General features: G+C 42.1%; 1 protein-coding gene across 5 annotated transcripts in view; it reads right to left on the reverse strand.

Annotated features, from left to right (window-relative positions):
- Positions 1–2,259: 2,259 nt before the first annotated feature.
- The window catches only part of sdk2a (sidekick cell adhesion molecule 2a), an 81,222-nt gene continuing 62,829 nt past the window's right edge, over positions 2,260–20,652 (reverse strand). For 2 of the 5 annotated variants that reach the window (XM_019261048.2, XM_019261046.2), the window contains exons 22-45: positions 20,522–20,643; positions 20,271–20,380; positions 19,768–19,918; positions 18,233–18,470; positions 18,026–18,141; positions 17,728–17,917; positions 16,304–16,402; positions 15,962–16,156; positions 15,669–15,870; positions 15,438–15,541; positions 15,088–15,158; positions 14,463–14,598; positions 14,211–14,267; positions 13,641–13,742; positions 13,408–13,523; positions 13,098–13,284; positions 10,994–11,131; positions 10,152–10,334; positions 9,930–10,055; positions 9,676–9,840; positions 9,447–9,587; positions 8,190–8,361; positions 5,626–5,755; positions 2,260–4,277 (exon numbers count right to left, since the gene is read on the reverse strand). In XM_019261048.2, the coding sequence (XP_019116593.2) occupies positions 3,867–4,277; positions 5,626–5,755; positions 8,190–8,361; positions 9,447–9,587; positions 9,676–9,840; positions 9,930–10,055; positions 10,152–10,334; positions 10,994–11,131; positions 13,098–13,284; positions 13,408–13,523; positions 13,641–13,742; positions 14,211–14,267; positions 14,463–14,598; positions 15,088–15,158; positions 15,438–15,541; positions 15,669–15,870; positions 15,962–16,156; positions 16,304–16,402; positions 17,728–17,917; positions 18,026–18,141; positions 18,233–18,470; positions 19,768–19,918; positions 20,271–20,380; positions 20,522–20,643 (3,662 nt within the window). In that variant the 3' untranslated portion in view covers positions 2,260–3,866. The remainder of the gene's footprint in view (positions 4,278–5,625; positions 5,756–8,189; positions 8,362–9,446; positions 9,588–9,675; positions 9,841–9,929; positions 10,056–10,151; positions 10,335–10,993; positions 11,132–13,097; positions 13,285–13,407; positions 13,524–13,640; positions 13,743–14,210; positions 14,268–14,462; positions 14,599–15,087; positions 15,159–15,437; positions 15,542–15,668; positions 15,871–15,961; positions 16,157–16,303; positions 16,403–17,727; positions 17,918–18,025; positions 18,142–18,232; positions 18,471–19,767; positions 19,919–20,270; positions 20,381–20,521; positions 20,644–20,652) is intronic. The other 3 variants (XM_010756867.3, XM_019261049.2, XM_019261050.2) reach the window with 3 other exon arrangements.

Consider the following 20,652-nt stretch of genomic DNA (forward strand, 5'->3'; position numbering starts at 1 on the left):
TCCTCTGACATGCATTTAATATAAGAAATATGTTGACTGGATGTTTCTCTCTTTCTCTCTTCAAACCTGGTTATTGATATCTGCACAGGAAATCAGAGAGAATGCACTTCCAAACACTGCAATAACCCGATTACTGTAAAGCTGTAGAGCAAACAGTTTTTTTAAAGTTATTTATGGCACAAAAGCTGTAAATACTTGATGTTGGGAAGGTGAACCTCTCAGCAATGTATCAAGAGGATGTGTCAAGGGGGCAGAAAATAGCAAAAACTTTCTTTAATAAATTGTGGATGATTCAGTAAAGTCATGTAAAATCCAAGTTGGCTTATTATTTCTTCAGTTCCAGGTGCTGCTCCTCAAGCCACATCAGTCTTCTGTTGCTGCAAGCTTTGCGTAATGCTTTGGCAGCTTTGACGACCCTGTTCAGCACTACATCAGTACAAAACAGAACATCACTTTGTGCAGTGGTGTCTCACCTTTTGCCTTACCCCTCGCTAACTCAAGGCATTTGATGTTTTTGAACGTCAGTTCTCACTTGTGGCATTTTGGACATTCGGGAAAATCTGTAGCTGTCTTTTTTCTGATTTTAACAATCTACTTGACAGTAATTCTCAGAGGGTCACAGGCTGTTGTGTTACCAGCAGATCAGATGAGGAACTGTTTGACCGAACAATTTCTTTTCTCAGCATGGAAGGATCCTGGAATGGATCAGAGAACCAAGAGTTTTTTTGTTATTTTATAACTGAGGGTGCAAAATAAGGTCAGGCTTCACAGCTAAGTTCATAAACCACACAAGAGAGCAAAGACTGCTCTGTGATGACAATTTGGGAGCCATTTACTATATACAAAGACAAATACCATGGCAAAAGTCTAGACAGTCTGGATTAATTCAACAAGTATATGCAAATATCTCTGCCTTGCAGAGGGCAGTAGAGAAGCCTATTATCCAACCCGTTCAAGGGCTTTGACCATGGTCACAAAACAAACATTTTGATACATAAACTTCATTTCCTTGACTGTTTTTAAGAAGCGGAAACTGTCTGCATAGTAATGTCTGTGTGGCACTTCTGCATCTGTGAGTGAACTAACATAAACCACAGGACTTCTACATTCTGACAATATCTTTTGCTGATCAAAACTTTTTAAATGCTGTAAGGTCCATCTTCCCTCTGCATCATGTTCGTGTCCTAATTTTGGAATCACCAGTCAAGATGAGTTAGCTGTGTTGAAAATGTGCTCTGATGCACTTAAACAAGCGCAGCCAGAAGTAGGACGCATTCTGTATAAGTTGGTCCCATGAGGTCCCGCGAAGAGATACCGAACTGAAATACAAAACATGTAACGGACTCGTTGATGTGAAGCGCTGTCTGCATGTCTGCGAGCGTGTGAATAGAAAACTAATCTGTGTGCCTCCTTGTAGTGGTTTGGCAGAAGGTGAACAATAATCAAGGTACCGCTGAGTGTAAGGGTTTAACATAATTTTGAGCTACAAAACAGAATTATTTAAACTTTAAAACTGAGCTTTAGTTTTGTTAAAGAAACAAGTTGGGCTATAAAATATCCATGATGAGGGAACGACTCTCCTCTGCCATTCAGGACAGGGAATACCTTTAAGAAGACATAATGATTGGTTTAATTATCCATATGTGATGATCCATCCACTTTGCAGTCTGTCAGTGTGATTTATACTGACATTTTGGTCTGTTGAAGCCTTTGATGAGGGCAAATGAAGATGTTCCAATACCAACTATCTGTACCCTTGACATGACTTTCTCTTTTTCCTTTAAAATGCCTGGGCTGATCCCTCTGTTCCTCTCCCCCCTTTGCCTTGCTTAAGATCAATGTTTTAAGGAGATTACCCAGGCACACTCTCCCACCCTCCCCCAGCTTTTCAGCATGCTTGCACCGGATCAGGTTCTTCTTCAAATTCTTCCCTGTAACTCATGCTCTTATGCATCCCAATTATGTCTCTGTTGTGGCTGAGAGAATCAGGTCATTTTTGCACTGTAGGATCAAATGTCACCTATAATCACTTTGTCTTGCAGACCATGCAAATAGGTCTGACTGTCTGTGTAAAAGAGTCGTCTGCAGGCTCTGATATGGTTTCTATTTTCTTTAGATCCCTCTGTCTCAAAGCTTTACCACTCTCTCTCTCTCTCTGTCTATCTCTCTTTCTCTCTCTCTCACTTGCCTTATTTTTCTGGTATATATTATTCTGGGTGATATTCAGATGAGGCACGAATAAAAAGCCATTACAAAATAGAATAATTTATTTTAAAGAGCTACCATGAATAGGTCCAGAATGTTTCCTTTTCATGATGTATACAGTGATGTTCACATTGCAAATTTGACAGGTGATATTTTGAATCCGACTTTCTAAACGTATACACTACGTGTCCACCTCCAGCACAGCAATATCCAATTCAACCTTCAAAGAAAGTCTTAGAAAACATCTCTTCATAACATAATGTATGTACCGTGAGCAAAAAACACATTGTCATCATATCAACGCATTGGTTCACTGCAACATGTTGAACACACATAATCTCACATCCTTGGTGATGGGTGTCATGCACAATACCTGTTGTTGTCCACCATTAAGTAAAGCTTTTTTTAAATATATATATAGATGCACAGTTAAGCTGGCCTCTTCTTTCTTTAACAAACAGAGATTGTACAATAAATATCAACTTTCTTATTTGGGTTTTTTTTTTACTGTCTGTAAGTGACTGATTTCATGCTTTATTTGCAGTGTAAGAAAACACATAAAAACATTTTGGAAAATTAGAGCTTTCAATTTTAGTCACCGATGTGGAAAAATAACATGACGACTGAGATCTTTTAGATAAAAACCTGTAGTAAACTTACTTTGCTAACTCGTCACACCTTTTACAAATGCTCTTTATGTCTCAAAGGACAGTTATTCTTGTACTTCTTTGACAGCTATTAATAGCATAGTGTTGTGATGTGGCTGCGATAGAATAATACCTTTTTAAACCAAGATTTGTGCTTTTGGTTGTCAGTCATATTTTGTGAATAACATAAAAGCAAACAGATGCACATTAAGAAAGTAGCTTGTATATCTACTGACATGAGTACCAGCACACAATCAACACATTCCCCAGACTACTATAAAGGTGCCACAATGCTTTAATGTGATTCATAACATTGTCACTAGCGATGTTCTGAAAATGTTTAGCTTGAAGCCGATTGATATAAATATCTGGTAAACAATATGAGACAAGTACATATAGTAAACACATAATGCAGTTCCAGCAATGATTAGGCAGAGTGAGAAACTCAAAGGCAGCCGAGGGCCACAGTGACCACTGATGCCACTCTCCAAGTCAGAGTCCATTTCCCACTATCAGTTTTGTCCTTTGTCCAAACATCACATTATTCCAAGTGGTCCACACTCTATATGGTTCTAAGGTGGTTGTTTTTCCATAAAGCTCTCATATTAAACAAATAATACAGTGTTTTTTAAAACAAGGATTTCTTTTTTCAGAACCTCAGGTTCCGTTTTTCCCTTGTTTACATGTTTGTACCTTCAAATAAATTCAAGCAACGCATTAAAAACCTCCAGATGATTGTCTTTTCATAAAATACATATCACATGGATTAACCAACCATACTCGCTACACACAGTCATACACACACACACACACACACACTCTTCACAGAGGAGAAAACGCTAGTCAAGATGCCTGCAACGCTTAATAATTAGCAACAACTCTGTCAATTAAGACAGTAGAAAGAGAAAAAAAAACATCAAAAAAAAAAAAAAAGCAAAAGACAAATAAACCAACAACAACAAAATCAAAGACTCATCCTCAGGGTCCTGTTGTTATCGGAAGGAGAGCTGTGTGTCAAACAAAAGAGGAGAAGCCAGTGGTAGGTGCCTGTGCGGCACAGCCCAGGCTGCTGGGGGGGCGGTAGAGGGTGCCGTGCTGGCTGGGGGGTTCGGAGGACAGCAGGGAAGGGGTGGGAGTCCGGCTTCCCTTAGACCTGAACAGCGTGCCCTGGCCCTGGCACTGGGGCTGTGGGGACGGGGCACTCTGGGGGAGGAGAGGGGGCAGAGGGGGCACAGGTGGCGGGTGCTGCCTTGACTCCTGCTCCACCAGGGGCTCGGGCTGGGAGTAGCCGTACGCCGGCGGGCGTGAAACGCCCTTGGGCTGCCGCCGCCAGGAGTTGTAATAGGTGGGGTCGCTGATGTAGTGGTTGACAAAGGAGTGGGTCTTCTGCCGGCTCTGATCCATCTCATATTCGCTGTCGCTGCCCTGTGAGTCAATCAGGAGAAAGAGTGCGATCGTAAAACAAGGTACAAGACAGTAAAGGCACTAAACAGACATATGTTTAGGATGTTTACTATAGAGATTAATGACAGCTAACTCTACTAACAACATCCTGACTGACAAACTGCACAATACTGAGTCATAACACAGCAGGACATATCTACTGAAAGACAACCGGAAATCTATTAAACCAAGGGCAACTCTATGGGGCAGATAATCTTTCACACATAGGAGCTCACCCATAGCTCTGTGGAGCACAGATGTGATAAGTGTACACAAGTGCGTCCTAGAATTGGACAGAAACGATGTTTACAAGATTAATTTGCTTTTTGTTGCAATATGAAGCCATTAGTCTTGTAAGTTGTTTGTAAAATGTTGTTGTGTGTGGTGAATCCCGTCGCCTTTCCAGCAGACGTTAACAAGAAAAAGAAACATTTGTGTGCGCCTGACAAGTGCCTGCCCATCTACTGCTCTACTGAGACACTACAGCTAAACAGATGTTGAAGCGCCATTTATTTGCACAAGTGGCAGGTAAACAGTGGGAGGCTTTGCAGAGGAATAGAAAAAAAACACCACTTTGTGTCTCCCACCAGAGCTGTGTTTGCTCAAACCGGGTTGAACAATGTTTTTACTGTGCAGGTACCAGATAAATTGGCCAGGGAGACCCGGCGCAAGCATGGGAAGACAGATGTTCATGATCTGCCACTATCAGCTTCTCCCTCGTCACTTTTAACCTCCCCTGTCTTTTCACTGGACCTCCCTATTCCACACATGCACACACATACATTGAGCCATTCAGATCATCACATGATGATGATACCCAGCAGCTGAGATTAACGCAACATTTCCTGTTTGAGGGAAATTAATTAGTTGTGAAGACGTTTCAAGACACATGAGACATGAGAATCAGTCCCGTGCTTCCTTCCCATGGGAGACATCAATAATAAAAAACTGCAGATCCAGAGATGTCAGCCATGACTGGCCTGTGCTAACAGAGGATATTTAATTTCGGTGATCCACTTGAGGCAGATTGTCTTTCCGTCTGTCATAGATTTATCCTCAGAAATAATTAGACAGCTATCTTGTTTTTGCATCTGGAAACCCAGTGATTATAACACAAAAAAAGAATGGAGGTTATCAAGAAGATAGACAGCCAATGTGACATAAAGCAGGACTTGGAATAACAGAAGTATTTTTGAGGTTATGACTTTTCCCTCAAGGACTTTCTCATTCTGAGAAATTCAACAGTTGAATTTTACTTTTTAATTTTTAGGTTCATCCCCTATTCCGCACTTGTAGTGGACATCGGCTGCAAGCCAGGAATACTGCTTACCTGAGAGTCAGATATCTCAGAGGGTTTCTCAGTCAGACTGCTGCTCTCTGCTGGGATCAGGTCATTGTATTTAGTGCTGACATCCTCATCAGAGTAGTGCAGACTTCCAGGACTGGGTCTTGGTGGAGACCTGGACAGATGGAGAAAATGAGACATAGAAAGTGTTTGTGAGAGATAAAAAGCAAAAGACAGAAACTGAGAGAGAGAGAGCAAGTTACAGAAGAAAAATGATATCATATATTCCTAAAACAGATTTTTTGGAGCTGTTTGTGCTTTGAGGACACCTACGCCTCATCATTCCTGTGACTGACAGTACTCACATGACTAATGGAAGGCTGTAAAATATTTCTGAAAATGAAGAAGCATTACATCCCAGAGGGGGATCAGTGGAATCAACATGCACGGATTTAGCACGGACTCATCGATTATAAAAATGAAAATGATAGCTTAGTTCAGACAGGAACAGAATGGGTTATCAGTGCATTCCTGGAAGCCAATAACACACAAAGCAGGGATGAAGATTATAATTGGTCTGCTTCTTCTTCTTTTTCCGTTTCCTTTTGATCTTTGCAAAGTGTCACTTAAGAACAGGAGGGGGCGAGGGCGCCGAGTTCTGCCCGAGTTCAGCTGTCATGAGACGCACAAACAGGATCGTGTGTAAAAACATATGAGTATCTTCATGAAAGGATTCTTTGTGGTGATTAGAGCTGAATGACTGTACGGTTTGAATTTTCGACCTCCTGCAGAAGAGCTGTGTAACTAAGCGTGGCACTGAGCTAAGCAAAGTATTATAAACTTCTTTTTATGAGCCCAGGTCAAGTAAAACGACCCCTAACTTCTTTTTGGCTCTAGTCATTAAGTCCATAAAGTAAAAAAAAAACAAAAAAAAACATCTGTGCAGACAATTATTTCTCTTCTTCTGCAGTAACGACTGCTGCTGTGCTCAAGGTCTGCTGAGACGGAATTGGATGATCAGAGGGCCAGAACTGGACCCATACCACCACAGAGCGCGTGCACTCGATAGACTAACGGCATTAAGAAAAGAGTTCACTCTGTTGGTTTCAGAAAAAGACTAGAGTATTAGTAGAAATTGTAAATGTTTAAATGATCTAAAAAGGAAAAACGTTGTATCCGGGGGCTGAACAGACAAGCATGAAATGCTGTGATGTCAAGTTTAATATTGAGGCATGAATCAGACAACCTTTACGACCCCTCAAAAAGAAAAAAAAATAATGTGCTCTGAGATATATGCTGGAGGTAAATCACTGGGAATGCCAAGAACAGGAAGCTTAAAAGACGCAACATGACAACGACCATGAAAGGGTCGACACAACAAAGGGACATCTCCTCTGGGTTAAAGGGGATGACGTGAGAGGGCGGACTGCGCGGGAAAAAAAAAAAAAGCATCTTCTTAGAATTCACACAAGGTTGAATCACGCATCACATTAAAAGGATGGAGGCTACGTGAAAGTAGAGGAGGGGCGATGGATCCTGCTACCGATCACACTCCAAAATGCTGCCAGTGAGCTTTGAATTATTTAGGAGCAGTGTATTTTTCCCCTTGCCTTATCTGTCTAATTCATCCCTCTTTGCCTCACCCTTTCAAATATCCCATAGGGAGCCCTCCCACTCTTCCTCCCTAGTCCACAGATCATTAGCAAAGAGTACGTTACCAGATTCAAAGAGAGGGATCGAGCAACTCAAGACCCTTTGATCCCCTTCTTGGCCTCCTTGGTCAAGGAGAAAAACAGCACAGGCTCAGCTGCCATTAGTGCACTCCCTTCTAGCACATTCCACCAAAATGTGCAGAGAAATGTGCAAAAACCAACAGCTTTTTTTCTCCCCCCTTTGCTGCAACAAGAAGCAGACTCTCAACTTCCCCCCCAAAACCAAACCAAACCAAACCACATGGCCATCTATGCAGTCATCAAATGTGTGACCCATGTCTCCACATAGAACATAACCTTTGCTTCTCATGCTGCAACGTTTGTGAAATTCCTCTTATCTTATATTTACCTAACCATTACCAAAGAGCCAGCCGTCTTCTAAAGTCCTGCTGACGGGTAGGACGTGTCCTCATGCTGACCGTGTTGCTCTTTATGTTGAGATAGCTCTCACTGCACTGCACTCAAAAAGAAAACTCTGGGCTGAAGGCCAGAAGAAAATGGCCAGCTCTGACCCATAAGCGCCCTTTGTCTAAAGCGGTGATTGACAGACAAAGAGCACATGCAGAAGCTCATGAATACTAATTAGCCGGTATTGTGCTGTCCCTTTCTATAAATTGTTGCTCCACACAAACACTGAATATCAACAAGGAGAGCGGAAGGAGGCTCAAATCAGCAGCTGGGCTCTCGGAGGATCGGATTTGCTCTCTCAAGGCTGACAGACTATTGTGAGGCAGGAGGGGAACACTACAACACTACATTATTAATTCCTGTCAGTATCATAAGTAACACACTGAATAGCAAGAGAGGTGGAACCTTAGAAATGAATGCAAAGGTCAGCCGAACACCACGGCTGGTTACTGTATGACTAATGGCACGTTCGCAGTGTTTGTGACTGACCGTGTGTAGATGCCGTTCTTGCGGCAGAAGGAGTTTTTCACAGAGAGGCGTCTGTTGTTGAGCTCCAGGGCTGGGAAGCGTCCCTCATCCAAGTGCACCATCTCTCCGTGGGTGAGAGGCAGAGCCGTGCAGTTGGAGTGATTTCCTGGACAGGGACAGTATGAGGACGACACTGTGTCGGTTGTGGGATGAAATAAGTGCGATGCTCAGTCAAATCTAGAATCGATTTCAGTCTTGCGGGTCAGTTGAGTACAACACAATAAAACTTAAGTATTCTTGCGCATAGGGAATTTACATGCACAATACAAGTAAAAATGCTGCTCAGTGGAGCACCGTCAGTCGGGCCTGCTGTCCTGTCACAGTCCTGACCTCTAGTAAAACAAACAGCATCAAGTAGGACAGACCGGCTTCATGGCTGAGAGAATTGGGGAGGGGCTGTGCTGGTCTAAGAAGCCCTCTTTGTGTCTCCACACAAACACGCTCCTTGTCTGAACTGGTCTTGCCGAGTCCTGTTTACTGACCCTGGTAACCCTGGCACCATGGTAATGCTGACCAAGCTAAAAAGTCACTGGTAAAAGGCTTGACCTTACCCTTCACCCCTCCCCGCCCAAAAAAATCTTCCACCTTCCCCCCTCCTCTACTAGCTCCTCCAAGCTGCTGGGCGACAGGACCAAGTCTAAAAATAAATAAAGAAAAACTCGCCCCAGATGCCCTCACTGTGTTGCCAACCATAATGTGAATGTATTAACAGGAAAGTCTACTAACATTGATTAACTAACCCAAGCTCATGCTTTTGAGTTTAAAGATAGAAACTCTGATAAAGAGTTTTTCGGAGCAGCGATGTCACCTGGCATAATTCACAGTCATGAAAATCGGCTTCTTGCTACAGTGCTGTAGTTATATAATTACTCTCAGTCTGACTAATGACCTGAGCATTAAACCAATGCCGAGCCATTTATCCCGGTATTGATCCTGCACTGCAGTTAAACATGAACAATAATGTTTATTCACCTGCCTGTTTCAGCCGCTTCACCGCTAACCTTTACTCTCATCTTTCCCCTGTCAGCCAAACAATGTTGAGGAAACCTGGGTAATTTGTCTAATTGTGTTAGCCTTCACGCTCCCATTTTCTACGACAGACTGTGGATGTGCAATCATTAAAACGCAATTCTCAGCAGAGCTGTCCAAGAGTAAGACAAATTCACGTCGATAGCAGACAACAGAGAAACTGAGACATTAGCAGTCGCGTTTTCTTACCCGAATCAGCTTTTTTGGTGTATTTTTTACTCTGGCCTCGGATGATGAGGATGAAAACGAGGAGGAGGATGAAGATGAGGCCCACCAGAGCGATAACGACCAGGAACCACCACTCCTCATAGAACGGAGATACTTTCTGGGCTGAACACATAAACACAATGCACACATTAATGACCAAAACAATTAACCAAACATTGTTTCGTTAACATTATTTTTCAGTTTAAAGTACCTGATATAGAGGGGGAGGGGACGCTGGGTGACCCATAGCCATAGTCGTTGACTGCAATTACTCGGAAGTCATAGGTGACCCCTTCTCGTAGCATGTCCAGGTTAAGTGTGTAAGATGTCACTTCCTTGGGGATGTCTTTGATAAGGATATCCCATAGTCCTTCGTCTTAAGAGAAGATGAGATTATATGTGAATATAGTGACAATCAAATACTAGGTGAGGCCAAAAAAAAAACTGTTTATGCATGTGGCTCACCAGAGGGTCTGGCCTCGATGACGTATCGTGTGATGGGTGCACGTCCTTGATCCCCACTGGTCCAGTGCAGTGTGAGGGCAGTGCCATACCGAGAAATAAAAGGTTCTCCAGGAGGGCCTGGGGCTCCTTGGGAAGACAAACATGACCTCATATGAGTCAAGGAGGCACTTCAACATCCTTCAACAAAAAAGCAGATTACATCAAAGATTTCGAGTGTCCTACCTTCTCCAGGCCCAGTAGTGATGTTGGCTTCCACTTCAGGCCCGTAAGTGAGTGTTTTGGCCCGGATGCGGAAGTTATAGGTGACGCCGTCAGCCAAGTCTTTTATCTTCATCCACAGGGGAGCACTGCCCTTCACATCTACTGTCACTATCTTACTGACACCTGGAGTGCGAGGAGAGGAGTCTGTACAGAAAACACTAAGACTCTAGATGCTGCTTTCTACAAGCGACAGATAGCAAAGCTTTGTGCACATGAACAGACACATAGGCTCATACAGACAAATTCATGAGTTAGAAGATAAGACAGGCAGACAATCAGAGACACACACACACACATTTTTTTGCATATATAATAGAAAAAGGTCTATTATTCAAGCTGCCTTCAAGATATCCAGATAGGAAGAGACACCGGGACCTTTTTATAATAGACCATCTGATATTCCCTGTCTTTACTGCTCTGTTCGGCTTTGCTCTGGGTCCATTAGTGGATAGCCCAGGGACCACAGCAGCCTCAGCTCAGCATTCCACCTCTGCTCCCAATTACTTGACAATTTGGTCCAGGCAACCACACTTAGCCAGCTATCAGCCACGTTTCTCTCAGTGAAAGATGGAGTTATGAATTCTCACCAGAGCATTCCAGCATATTTTTTTTTATAAGCCATGGTATATATGTTACTGCAGGGCCTATACTCATCTGCAAAAGATTACAGCATGAGCTTAAGCAGCATGACTTAAAAAGAATATGGTAAGTAGGCAAGAGGTTGTAAATCACTGTCTCAGAGAGCCAGCTGAGGAATGTCAAGACATGGCAATGTTATTAGGCTCCAGGCAAGAGTTTCTCACCATCTACTGGAGTGCAGGGCTCATAAACGAGGCGATAACCCTCAATGATGCCGTTGGCCTGCTTGGGCTCTCCCCAGGACACATTGACCGAGGTTGTAGTCAACTCGCTGAAGTGGATGAAGCTGGGAGCACTCGGCGCTTTTGGTGAAAAAGGGGAGAAAAGAGGTGATGACAGGTCGCTTCACAGTACCGAGGTGAAACACTACAGAAAATGCAGTGATCTGGATATTCCTCCATATTCATCAAAACATTTGCACATTCCAGGAAAACAGTTTTCCCTGAGTTTCTGTAATTAAGGCACAAACTGGGACACACATAAATAAGTAAATAAATAAACTCATTATTTATTTATAATAATTATACAGCAAGCAACCCGAAGTTCAGAAATACTTATTTCATTCATTCCTGACATTCCTCTCTAGTACACATCTGAGTTTTCTTAAGTCAGAATAGAATTTAGCCTATTTTCAACTAGTTAAGTTTGCAGTTTGCTTCAAGTTCTCAACACATTTGAGTCATTTGGCAACAAAAACAGCATTGGATCAGTGCGACAGATGGAAATCTATATAGTCATTCATAAAATAATAAAAAAAAAAAATCATGGTCATGCTCAACGGCATGAAACAGAAATACTAAGAGATTAAAAATAAAAGTGATTTAATTGTTCATAGAGCATGGCCGATAAAATGTTTTGTGCATGTTATAAAAATTAGGATTATACCCTAGTCCAGATGTTTTTAATTCATATAATATGTGTGTGTCCTGTTTTTTGCATGTCTCATGTGAATTCCTCTTTTTCTCTTTGTTTTGCTGAGGCTGGCAGGGAGAGATAAAGTTCAACTATAACTTGAGGTAACTTGTCACAATAGTACAAGGGTTGGAGACAGGTTAGGGTTGTATCATTTGGACAAAGGAACATTCTGTTGATTACTGATCAGAGAACTAAAAAAGACGTTATGATATTATCTGTATCATTGGGGAGGTGTCCAAGACGGACAACTGTCAAGGGTCTTCTAGGAGCCTTTTTCTCTGTAACCCCTTTTATGTGATGCACTGTAAAACGCTCCTTCTTGTACAAGAATAAATAAATAAATTCAGCAAAAACTTTGATGCTTCCAGTCTTTCTTATTGAAGGGTCACCCTTGAAAGTTCTTAAAACAGTGCACGTACAAAACAGGTACTGTGGTGTACAGACTGTTCATGAGTCAATAAAAAGCAAACTCAAAGTCCACAAAAGAGTCTGCAAAATCATAGTGTGACCTTGAACAAGAGCTGTGAGAATTCTGCCTGCTGACCCAACCCAGATCCAGCTAAGTGTCAGGATTTCGCCACAATTCTGCATAAAATTCACAAAAGCTTGTGTTGGCTCACTTCCCAGTACCCTGTGGTGCAGAGAGCCAAAATTCCTGCCTGTGTTTTTAAGTTCTCAGCACTTTGTACCCCTCGCCAATGTCATAGCCTTCAAGGGGGCGGAAAAGACAAGAGAAATTTATACTGTAAACCATTTTTGTGCTGAAACCGCAGAGGAGGGACTCTCACTAGCTGGTAAACACAGACGTCTTTGTGCAATAGCGGCCAAAAAACTAATCTACATGTGTCCCCCGCACTTTGTATTCATTCCTCTGCTGCTGTCATTAGGTTTCCACCCCCATGACTTGTCCTGGAGGCCGTGCCAAGAAGACTCTGATCTCTTATGCTATATCCCACAGGATGTAACTCTTTAGTCAAAATATTCTATTTCTTGGTGAATAGGAGGAATGAGTCTTGCATTATTTGTCTTAAAGCTGCAGTACTCAAGTTCAAGATGAAGGCACTCATTGTCTATTATTTGCATTACTTTTGTGACTGAGAACAGAACTAACCTTGAAATAGTACTCTACACGTGCACTTGAGAACCGTTTGGTTAAATAATGAGTGTAACTGTGCAGATGACAGAGGAAGACGCATAGGGGAAAGACAGTAAAGGTGTAAAGAAACAGCAAAGGAGCAAAGACTGGGAAGTGCTATGTGGTGTTGACAGGAGGTTTTAGCTTCGAATGAACCCACTAGTGTTTTTAACATCACTTTAATCTCCTCAACCACATCTGGATTTACTGTAACTCACCTGCTTGCTGAGTGCGCCCTCTAGTGGACAGGGAACGGGGCCCATCCCCTGCGGCGTTGAAGGCTGCCACACTGATCATGTAGGTGGTGTAGCCAGTCAGGTTTTTGAGCTTCACTCCAAGCTCTGGCAGGAACAGAGTACGCAGGCGCTCTGTCTCATTCTGGAGCTGAAACTCCCAGAAATAAATCTATAAACAGAATAAAAGAGTTCAGAGTGCAGGATTGATGTTTTTCAATGAAAATATAAAAATAAGAAAGGCATGCATGATGTAAGTTTGGCTGATTTGCAGAAATACAGACATTATTGATACCTTGTAACCCTGTATGTCCCCATTCTGTGCATCCAGAGGAGGAGGATCCCACATGACATCCAGCTGTGTCGCTGTTGAGGACTGGACCACCACATTTTGGGGAGGGGACGTTGGGACTAGAATGGGACAGAGGCAAAACAATAACACTTTTTATATCTTTCGTATGACTTGCTTCAAAAGATTAAAGGTAAGCAGACTAACACACATGCTGCACAGTCAGAGAAGAAACATACCCGCCTCTCCAACAAACACTTCCTGTGGCGGACTGCTGGGACCCTCCCCCACAGCATTATACACACTGAGACGGATCTCGTAACGTTTGTGTTTACTCAAATCTGGAAGGATAGAACCCAAAGCAGCATTATAATAGAACAGTTAAGATAAAAGAGCAAAAATAAGTTACTCCAGAGAGAGCCCACACAGTAATAGTGATGCCTGTGGCAAGACAACATTGCAAAATGAACAAAAAGAGAGAGAGAGAGGGAGAGAGAGTGGAATTATGAGGCGATCTGATGAAAAGACGGGGGTTATTGTGAGGACACAGCGAAGATTTGTCAGTGATTAAAAAGAAGGAAAACCAAAATAATGACGGGGCAGCATGGGGAGATTAAAGTCATATGCACATCATAAGACTGAGGCAGCAACCCCACCAAGAATACAGCTGAGTGGGAGGATGGTATACCATGCACTTGCTTTAAATTATCATACAAATGGCCTAATTTGTGGACGTGCAATACAACAGATGACATGTAAACAGATGGAGAATGATGGAAGAGAGGCTTAAAAGAAGATATAAGACTTACTATCCAGTTCATATTGGGTGAGCGAAGATTCACTTAAATTCCTGACGCTGTAAGGAGCTGGAGTTTGGATGAAAAAAATGGGCAGAGTTGGGAAAACAGATCACAGGATTGTGAGAAGAGTTGCACATATCTTTCTATTCCGCAAAACACACTTCATCATCACCGATAGCATCAAAGCAATACTAGCACCACTTTCTGCATGCATATAAACAGAAGTAGTCAATGGGTAAGCAGTGGAGAAAATAAACTCACCAGCGAGTTCAGCCCAGTTGGCAGAGGGACTGTTGACTGTGCGGACAGTGAAGCTACGTAACCGGTCATAGTGTAACTCCCGGTATCTGACCCTGAACCCCAACAGGACTCCGTTTATGTGATCCTCAGCGGGAGGCTGCAAAAAGACAAAGTCTGCTTAATGTCCAATGTTTAACACAATCAAATATAGTTCTGGCTAATAAATCCCATTCATTCTTCCTTTGACAAAAATAATGTAACTGGTTTTAGCAGACAACATCACAGTTAATGAATTTTAACTTCCCTCCACTGGCTTCTGGTGCGTTTTAGGATTGATTTTAGGATTTTACTGATCACTTTTTAAGCCTGTTGGGGTCTGGCCCCTAACTACATTGCCAGCATGCAACCCGTACAGGTCAATGCCTTAGCCTTAGTTCCTCGGGTGGGTCACTTCTGGTTGTTCCAAGGTCGAGGCTCAAAACAAGAGGTGACCGTCTCTTTTAATCCACTTCTTAAAACTCATTTTTACAGACTTTAGAATTGATCTATTTAGATATTTTCTTTACTATTCATCTCTTTTTTTCTATCCTTTTATCTCTTCATCGTTTATCCTTATATCTTTATTTATTACTATATAACAGCATACCTGCCAACGGACTAGTACAGATGTGGTGGTGTGAGGTGTAACAGACAGAATTGTTGGGGGTTTGTCTGGGGCTGGAGAAGAAGAAGAAGAAGAAGAAAAAAAAGGATCTTGGTGTTAGCAAACCAACACAGCTGTGGAGAGTGATATATAATTCAAACAATCTGGTAGGGAACAGCTTGATAGTACACACACGCACTGTTGACGTAAAGTATACTGCGAAAAATCCACAGTTGATGTAAAGGCATGTTCTACAAAGGCTTTACAATTCAACAGAATATCTAAAGGATTATGACTCAGTGCTGCATGTGGACATGTTTGGTCCATGTCTAATGTCTAATAACAGTACTTACCATCCTGCAGTGTAGTGATGGCTTCACTCTCCTGGCTGTATTCACTGTCCCCAATGTCATTGGTGGTTTTTACACGGAACTGGTAAGAAGTGAAAGGCTTTAACCTTAAAAAAAGAGAGAAAAAAGTGCAACGTGTACGTCATGTACAGCACATTCTGCCCTACTCAGTTTCTATTTTCAGACGGTGTGATTAATAAAAAACTGCTGACGCAACTGGACCTTCACATTTACCTGTCCACAATGTAGGAGTGCGACTCGTGGCTGACTGACGCAGAGTGGACCGTCCAGTTGCTGTCTGGAAGCTCTCTGTACTGGACTGTGTAATAACGAACTGGTGACAGGCCGTCGCTGCCTGGTTCCCATGACAACAGCACTCTTCGAGCCTGAACTTCCTCTTGGGGCACTACAGGGCGGCTTGTGGGTTGAGGTCGGGCTGAAGGGTACACAGACATAAACACAGATGCGTTCACTCTCAAAACATTTGGAGGTGAATCATAAATATATTTCAGCCGCAGTATTTTTACCTCTCTTTTCTGTTGTGACCACCAAAGCCTCAGCAGCTTCCCCCCAACCCTTTCGTGTTTGAGCAGTGAGGCGAAACACATAAACCAGTTCTGGTTTCAGTCCGGTCGCCGTGTATTGTCGCGCACTGGGGCTCAGCACGTCCACAGTGGCGGCGTTGCTGTTTGAAGAGTTTCTTCTGTATGTGATCTGATAGGCTAACAAGGCAAACTCACATCAGTATAAAGTCACGCACGAAAGAGAGCAGCAGCACTACAATATCACACAATATAACATGTAGACATTTGAAGGCCAAAAGCAAAACACAAAGGTCATAGATGAAAGTGTGTGTATTGTAAACTGACCCAGGATAATGCCGTTGGGCTGTGCAGGAGGCTGCCAGATGAGCCTGACTGACGTGGTCCTGACTTCTGGGAAAAGGATGCCGACTGGAGGGCCTGGTACTATCACACAAAAAATGACCAGTCAGGTACATGTGATATAAATCCAGGGATAACAAATGGATGAAGGATCTATATCCACCTTAAAATACAATTATTATCAAACATGATAATACATGAAAAGCTCTCCATAACATGTTTCTTGATACAAAAAGTAAAGCAGAAAAAAACCCACTTCAAGCGAGAAAGTTTTTGATACAGATTGATTAACCTCAGCACAGTGGAAAATACAATTTCAAAGATAACGACATTACATAGGCTGGTGAGATGCATGTTTCAGAACAGAAGAACACTTTGCACATCTGTTCCATGAAGCAGGTGCACAGGAGAAAGACAGATCAAAAGTTAATAACACATTTATTTGCGATGTTTCAGTACCAGACAAATGGTCTGTGACACTGGGGAGCCATCTTAGATGGCTGTAAGTCTGCAACCAGTCACATTCCCCAGTGCAATAGAAAGGCATAAATACAAAACGTACTCTGTGACGGTCTCCAATGAAATATGGAGCTAAAAAAGTAAAACGCTCGAGCTCCATTCTCAAAAAGATACATTCCCAAATATCGCAGGTTTCATTTGTAGACGAACCCGTAGGGATGCATTTACTTGGCGGACGTCAAAAAATAAATAGACCGCTTCATAATAAATACAACAAGGTCTCACAAAATTCCAATAGGCAAACACTAGACCTCAGTTTATACACATGTAACAATAATTTACCTCTACCTTATCAAGACTGCATCCATTAAATTAAGTAGGTCCCTATAAATAGATCCTACAGGCTCCGAGAGATAATTGCAGTCATGAAAATGCACATATTTAGCAGGTTACATTTGTGGATGAACCTAACACAGCATATAAAAATCAACACCAACAATACATTTAATTAGAAACCTCCATTATAAAATATATAAATATAAAGACAATAGACATCAAGGCTTCTTTCACGCTGTATATATTTTCTGAGACCTTGCTGTATTTATTATAAAGTGTTTCGATTTATGCAGCTTTTTCATCCCTAACCAGCAATATCTGGGAAAGTATCTATTCGAGGATGCAATTTAGTCTTTGGGGACCTTACATATTGTTTTATAGTTTATTGAGGTACATTTATACAGAGTGCTTTTTTTTTCAGCTCCATGTATGTTATTGGTCATATAATAAATTGATGTTTGGTATTCATGCCTTCCTATCGCACATGGGGATTATGATTGTGGATTTAAGGCCACTCCCAATTGAAGATGGTCTCTCATTACTCAAAACTTTGCAAATCAATCTATTATCCCAAGTTAGACAATGTGTGGGAGTTCATGTGCAAAATTTTTTACCATCATCCAGGGTCCTCTCTAAAATGGACGGCGAGCTGCTCCTTCCATCTCCAATACGTGTGAATGCCAGGACCTGGATCTCATACAGGACGTACTTGCCCAGACTGCTCAGCTGGACACTGTGGCTGGTGTTCCCCTCCACCGCCCAGAAGTTGGGAGCTGTGTCCGAGTCCTTCTCCTTATATACGACCTGAAACACACAGGGATTGTTGAAGGTCTTTGCAGTTATCGCTATTCTGACATAGAGATCATTCTCAGATGAATGGTATAAGCTGGAGGGTGATTGTTGACTGCTGACCTTGTACCCCAGAATGAGTCCATTACGATCAGCCTCTAGGACTTCACCCCACCGCACCAGGATGCTGCTGGAGGTGGTGGCAAAAGCTGAAACGTTGGTGGGACCGCTGGAGGGCACTACAAAAACAGGTAAGGCACTGAGCTTAGCAAACTTCAAATATGATTAAGTATGTGTTTGACATATGTATGCACATATTTCCATCCTCACCAGACTCCCTAGTCCTGCCGTGGACTGGCTGGCTCCAGGGCCCAGAGCCAATACCATTGATGGCCTGAACTCTGACCTCATACTCAGTCCACTCCTCCAGGTCCTCAATAGTGAACTCCCGCTCCAGTCGGTCCATGATGACGTGAGAGAGAACTCCCCCTTTAGTTCCAGCTTTAGAGTACTGGACCCGATAGCCGACAAGATCTGGATTCCCATTGTACTCCCACTCTGGAAGAGGCTAAGAGGTTTTTTTTAGGGGGGGGGGGTTAATTTCCCCAGTTCAAGCAAGATCAATATAAATGACATCATAAGTGAGTGCATAATAAAGCAATAAGCCATGAAAGGTCGTACTTTACTGCGATTTTACAACAGCTAAGAGCCGTTGTCAGGCGCAAGAGGCAATATGGGAAGAGAAGCGAAACCCTCTCAGCACTCAGCACTGCTTTGAGTGGTTTTAATAAAATGTGGTAATACTCTTGTCCTAAAATAATGGTACATTCACCAAATGTGTTAAATAAATAATAATCTAATCAGAACATGTAAATATTTCAATTTTAAAAGGCAATAGTTCTTCGAAGGCAATTAAAACACAGTTGCTATACAAGGCATAAGTGCAAGCTTGAGTGATTTTTTAGTACATTAATATTGAAATGAACATAATTGAGCATGATAAGTGAGCATACTTTATGTTCTGGGCTTATTTCTAAGAATGTGCTAGTCTTTATGAAATGATAGTGAGCTTGATTCAGACTGGTGAGTCACGGCCATGAAGTGGACCACAAAATTTTACTGCAGTTTAACATTCTGCTTTTGAAAGGGGCCGCAATCATTGAGCTATGTCATTAATTTGTCGAGCCGTATCACTTCTCTGACACTCCTCTGCGGTTAAATTCAGGTAACATGCACCATTTTATAATCCTGCAGCAGATGCAGGAGTATCTTGCCTTTCTCTCTCTGCCTGGCACTGTTCAGGCACTGGCACAGTGATGATAATGGGCAGATGTAGCAAAGAATACATTAGCCAAACGCTGACAAAGGGCAGCAATAATCAAGGACAGAGTGCATCCAACTTTCCAGAACATTATCAGTGCCATCTCCTGCATTCATGCTATAACAGCTCCAAGAATACAAAAACCAGATTTACAGAAAAAGGATGAGGCCATGTTTCATGGCCAAAACTGATCAACACAGTGTCATAGAGAAAGTCATCATTTAATGTTTAACTTTCTAATATAAAAAAGAAAAAATGGATTTTGATGTAGGAAATTAAATCAGATTTTACAAAGCTTATCTTTTAAAAACGTTGTATCCAATTAATATCCCAAGGGCATTTTGCCAGTTCAGTCCCGACATGATTTTCCACCATACAAACGAGAAGGACAAAAAAACAATTTCACATAGCTTATATGCGTGTAAAGACATACCATACAGTATGAAGCAGAATAACCCAGATAGCATATCTAAATCTGATAATAATCTCCACTAACTTCATACACACTGAGTCAGGCTTAATGTGCAATGAGCCATGAACTTACCACCCAGCGAAGCCACAGGCTGGTCTCACTGGCAGTGCGCAGGGTGACATTGGCAGGGGAGATGTCCGGAGGGGCCTGCAGGGTCTCAATTTTTCTGGAAGGCTGACTGGGAGGACTGGTACCCACAATGTTTACCTGACGCATTCGGAACCTGGGGTAAAGAAAAGCAGCCGATGGTGGAAAAATCATCAAAAAGTAGGCGTTTAATCATGATGATATGGGAAAAGATTAGATTAGATTACTTTAGATTAGATTAGATGAAGCTTTAATGATGCCCAAAAGGAAACTGGGTCATTGTGGTAGCAGAGAATAGGATTTATTTATGAGTAGAGAACTGGAGGAATAAAATCTGTATTACAGTAAACTGAAGATAAAGCATGAAAAATGTTTAGGTTATCAGATTTTTCAATTTGCAACATTTTCACAATTTTTTATAATACAGGTGTGCAGGATGTTACCTTTATTTCACATACAGCACCTTAACAGTATGTGTGTGTACTCACCTGTAGAATGTATAGGGATTCAGGTCCAGGACCTCCAGTGATCTAGCATCAGGTTCATTAGACAGCTGATGAACCATCAGCCACTCTTCATTCTCACCTATTATACCAATCTGAAATGCACAGAGAGAATGGAGTGATATCGGCAGCTAATCAAATAAAAAGAATGAACTGGTATTGTAAAACCTGTGCGCAAATAATATGAAAAATAAATCTGCTCTCATAGACGTTTAAGTAGATATGAAGCATCTCACCTGAGCTTCAACCTTCCAACGGGAAATGGAGGTTTTGCCATCATAGCCAGGTTTGAACTGCAGAGTGACAGAGCGAGGGCCGATGTTGGAGATTGCTAAATTGGTTGGAGGACCAGGCAACTCTGCAAGAG

This window comes from Larimichthys crocea, chromosome XII (assembly GCF_000972845.2).
Source record: "Larimichthys crocea isolate SSNF chromosome XII, L_crocea_2.0, whole genome shotgun sequence".
NCBI lineage: Eukaryota > Metazoa > Chordata > Actinopteri > Sciaenidae > Larimichthys > Larimichthys crocea.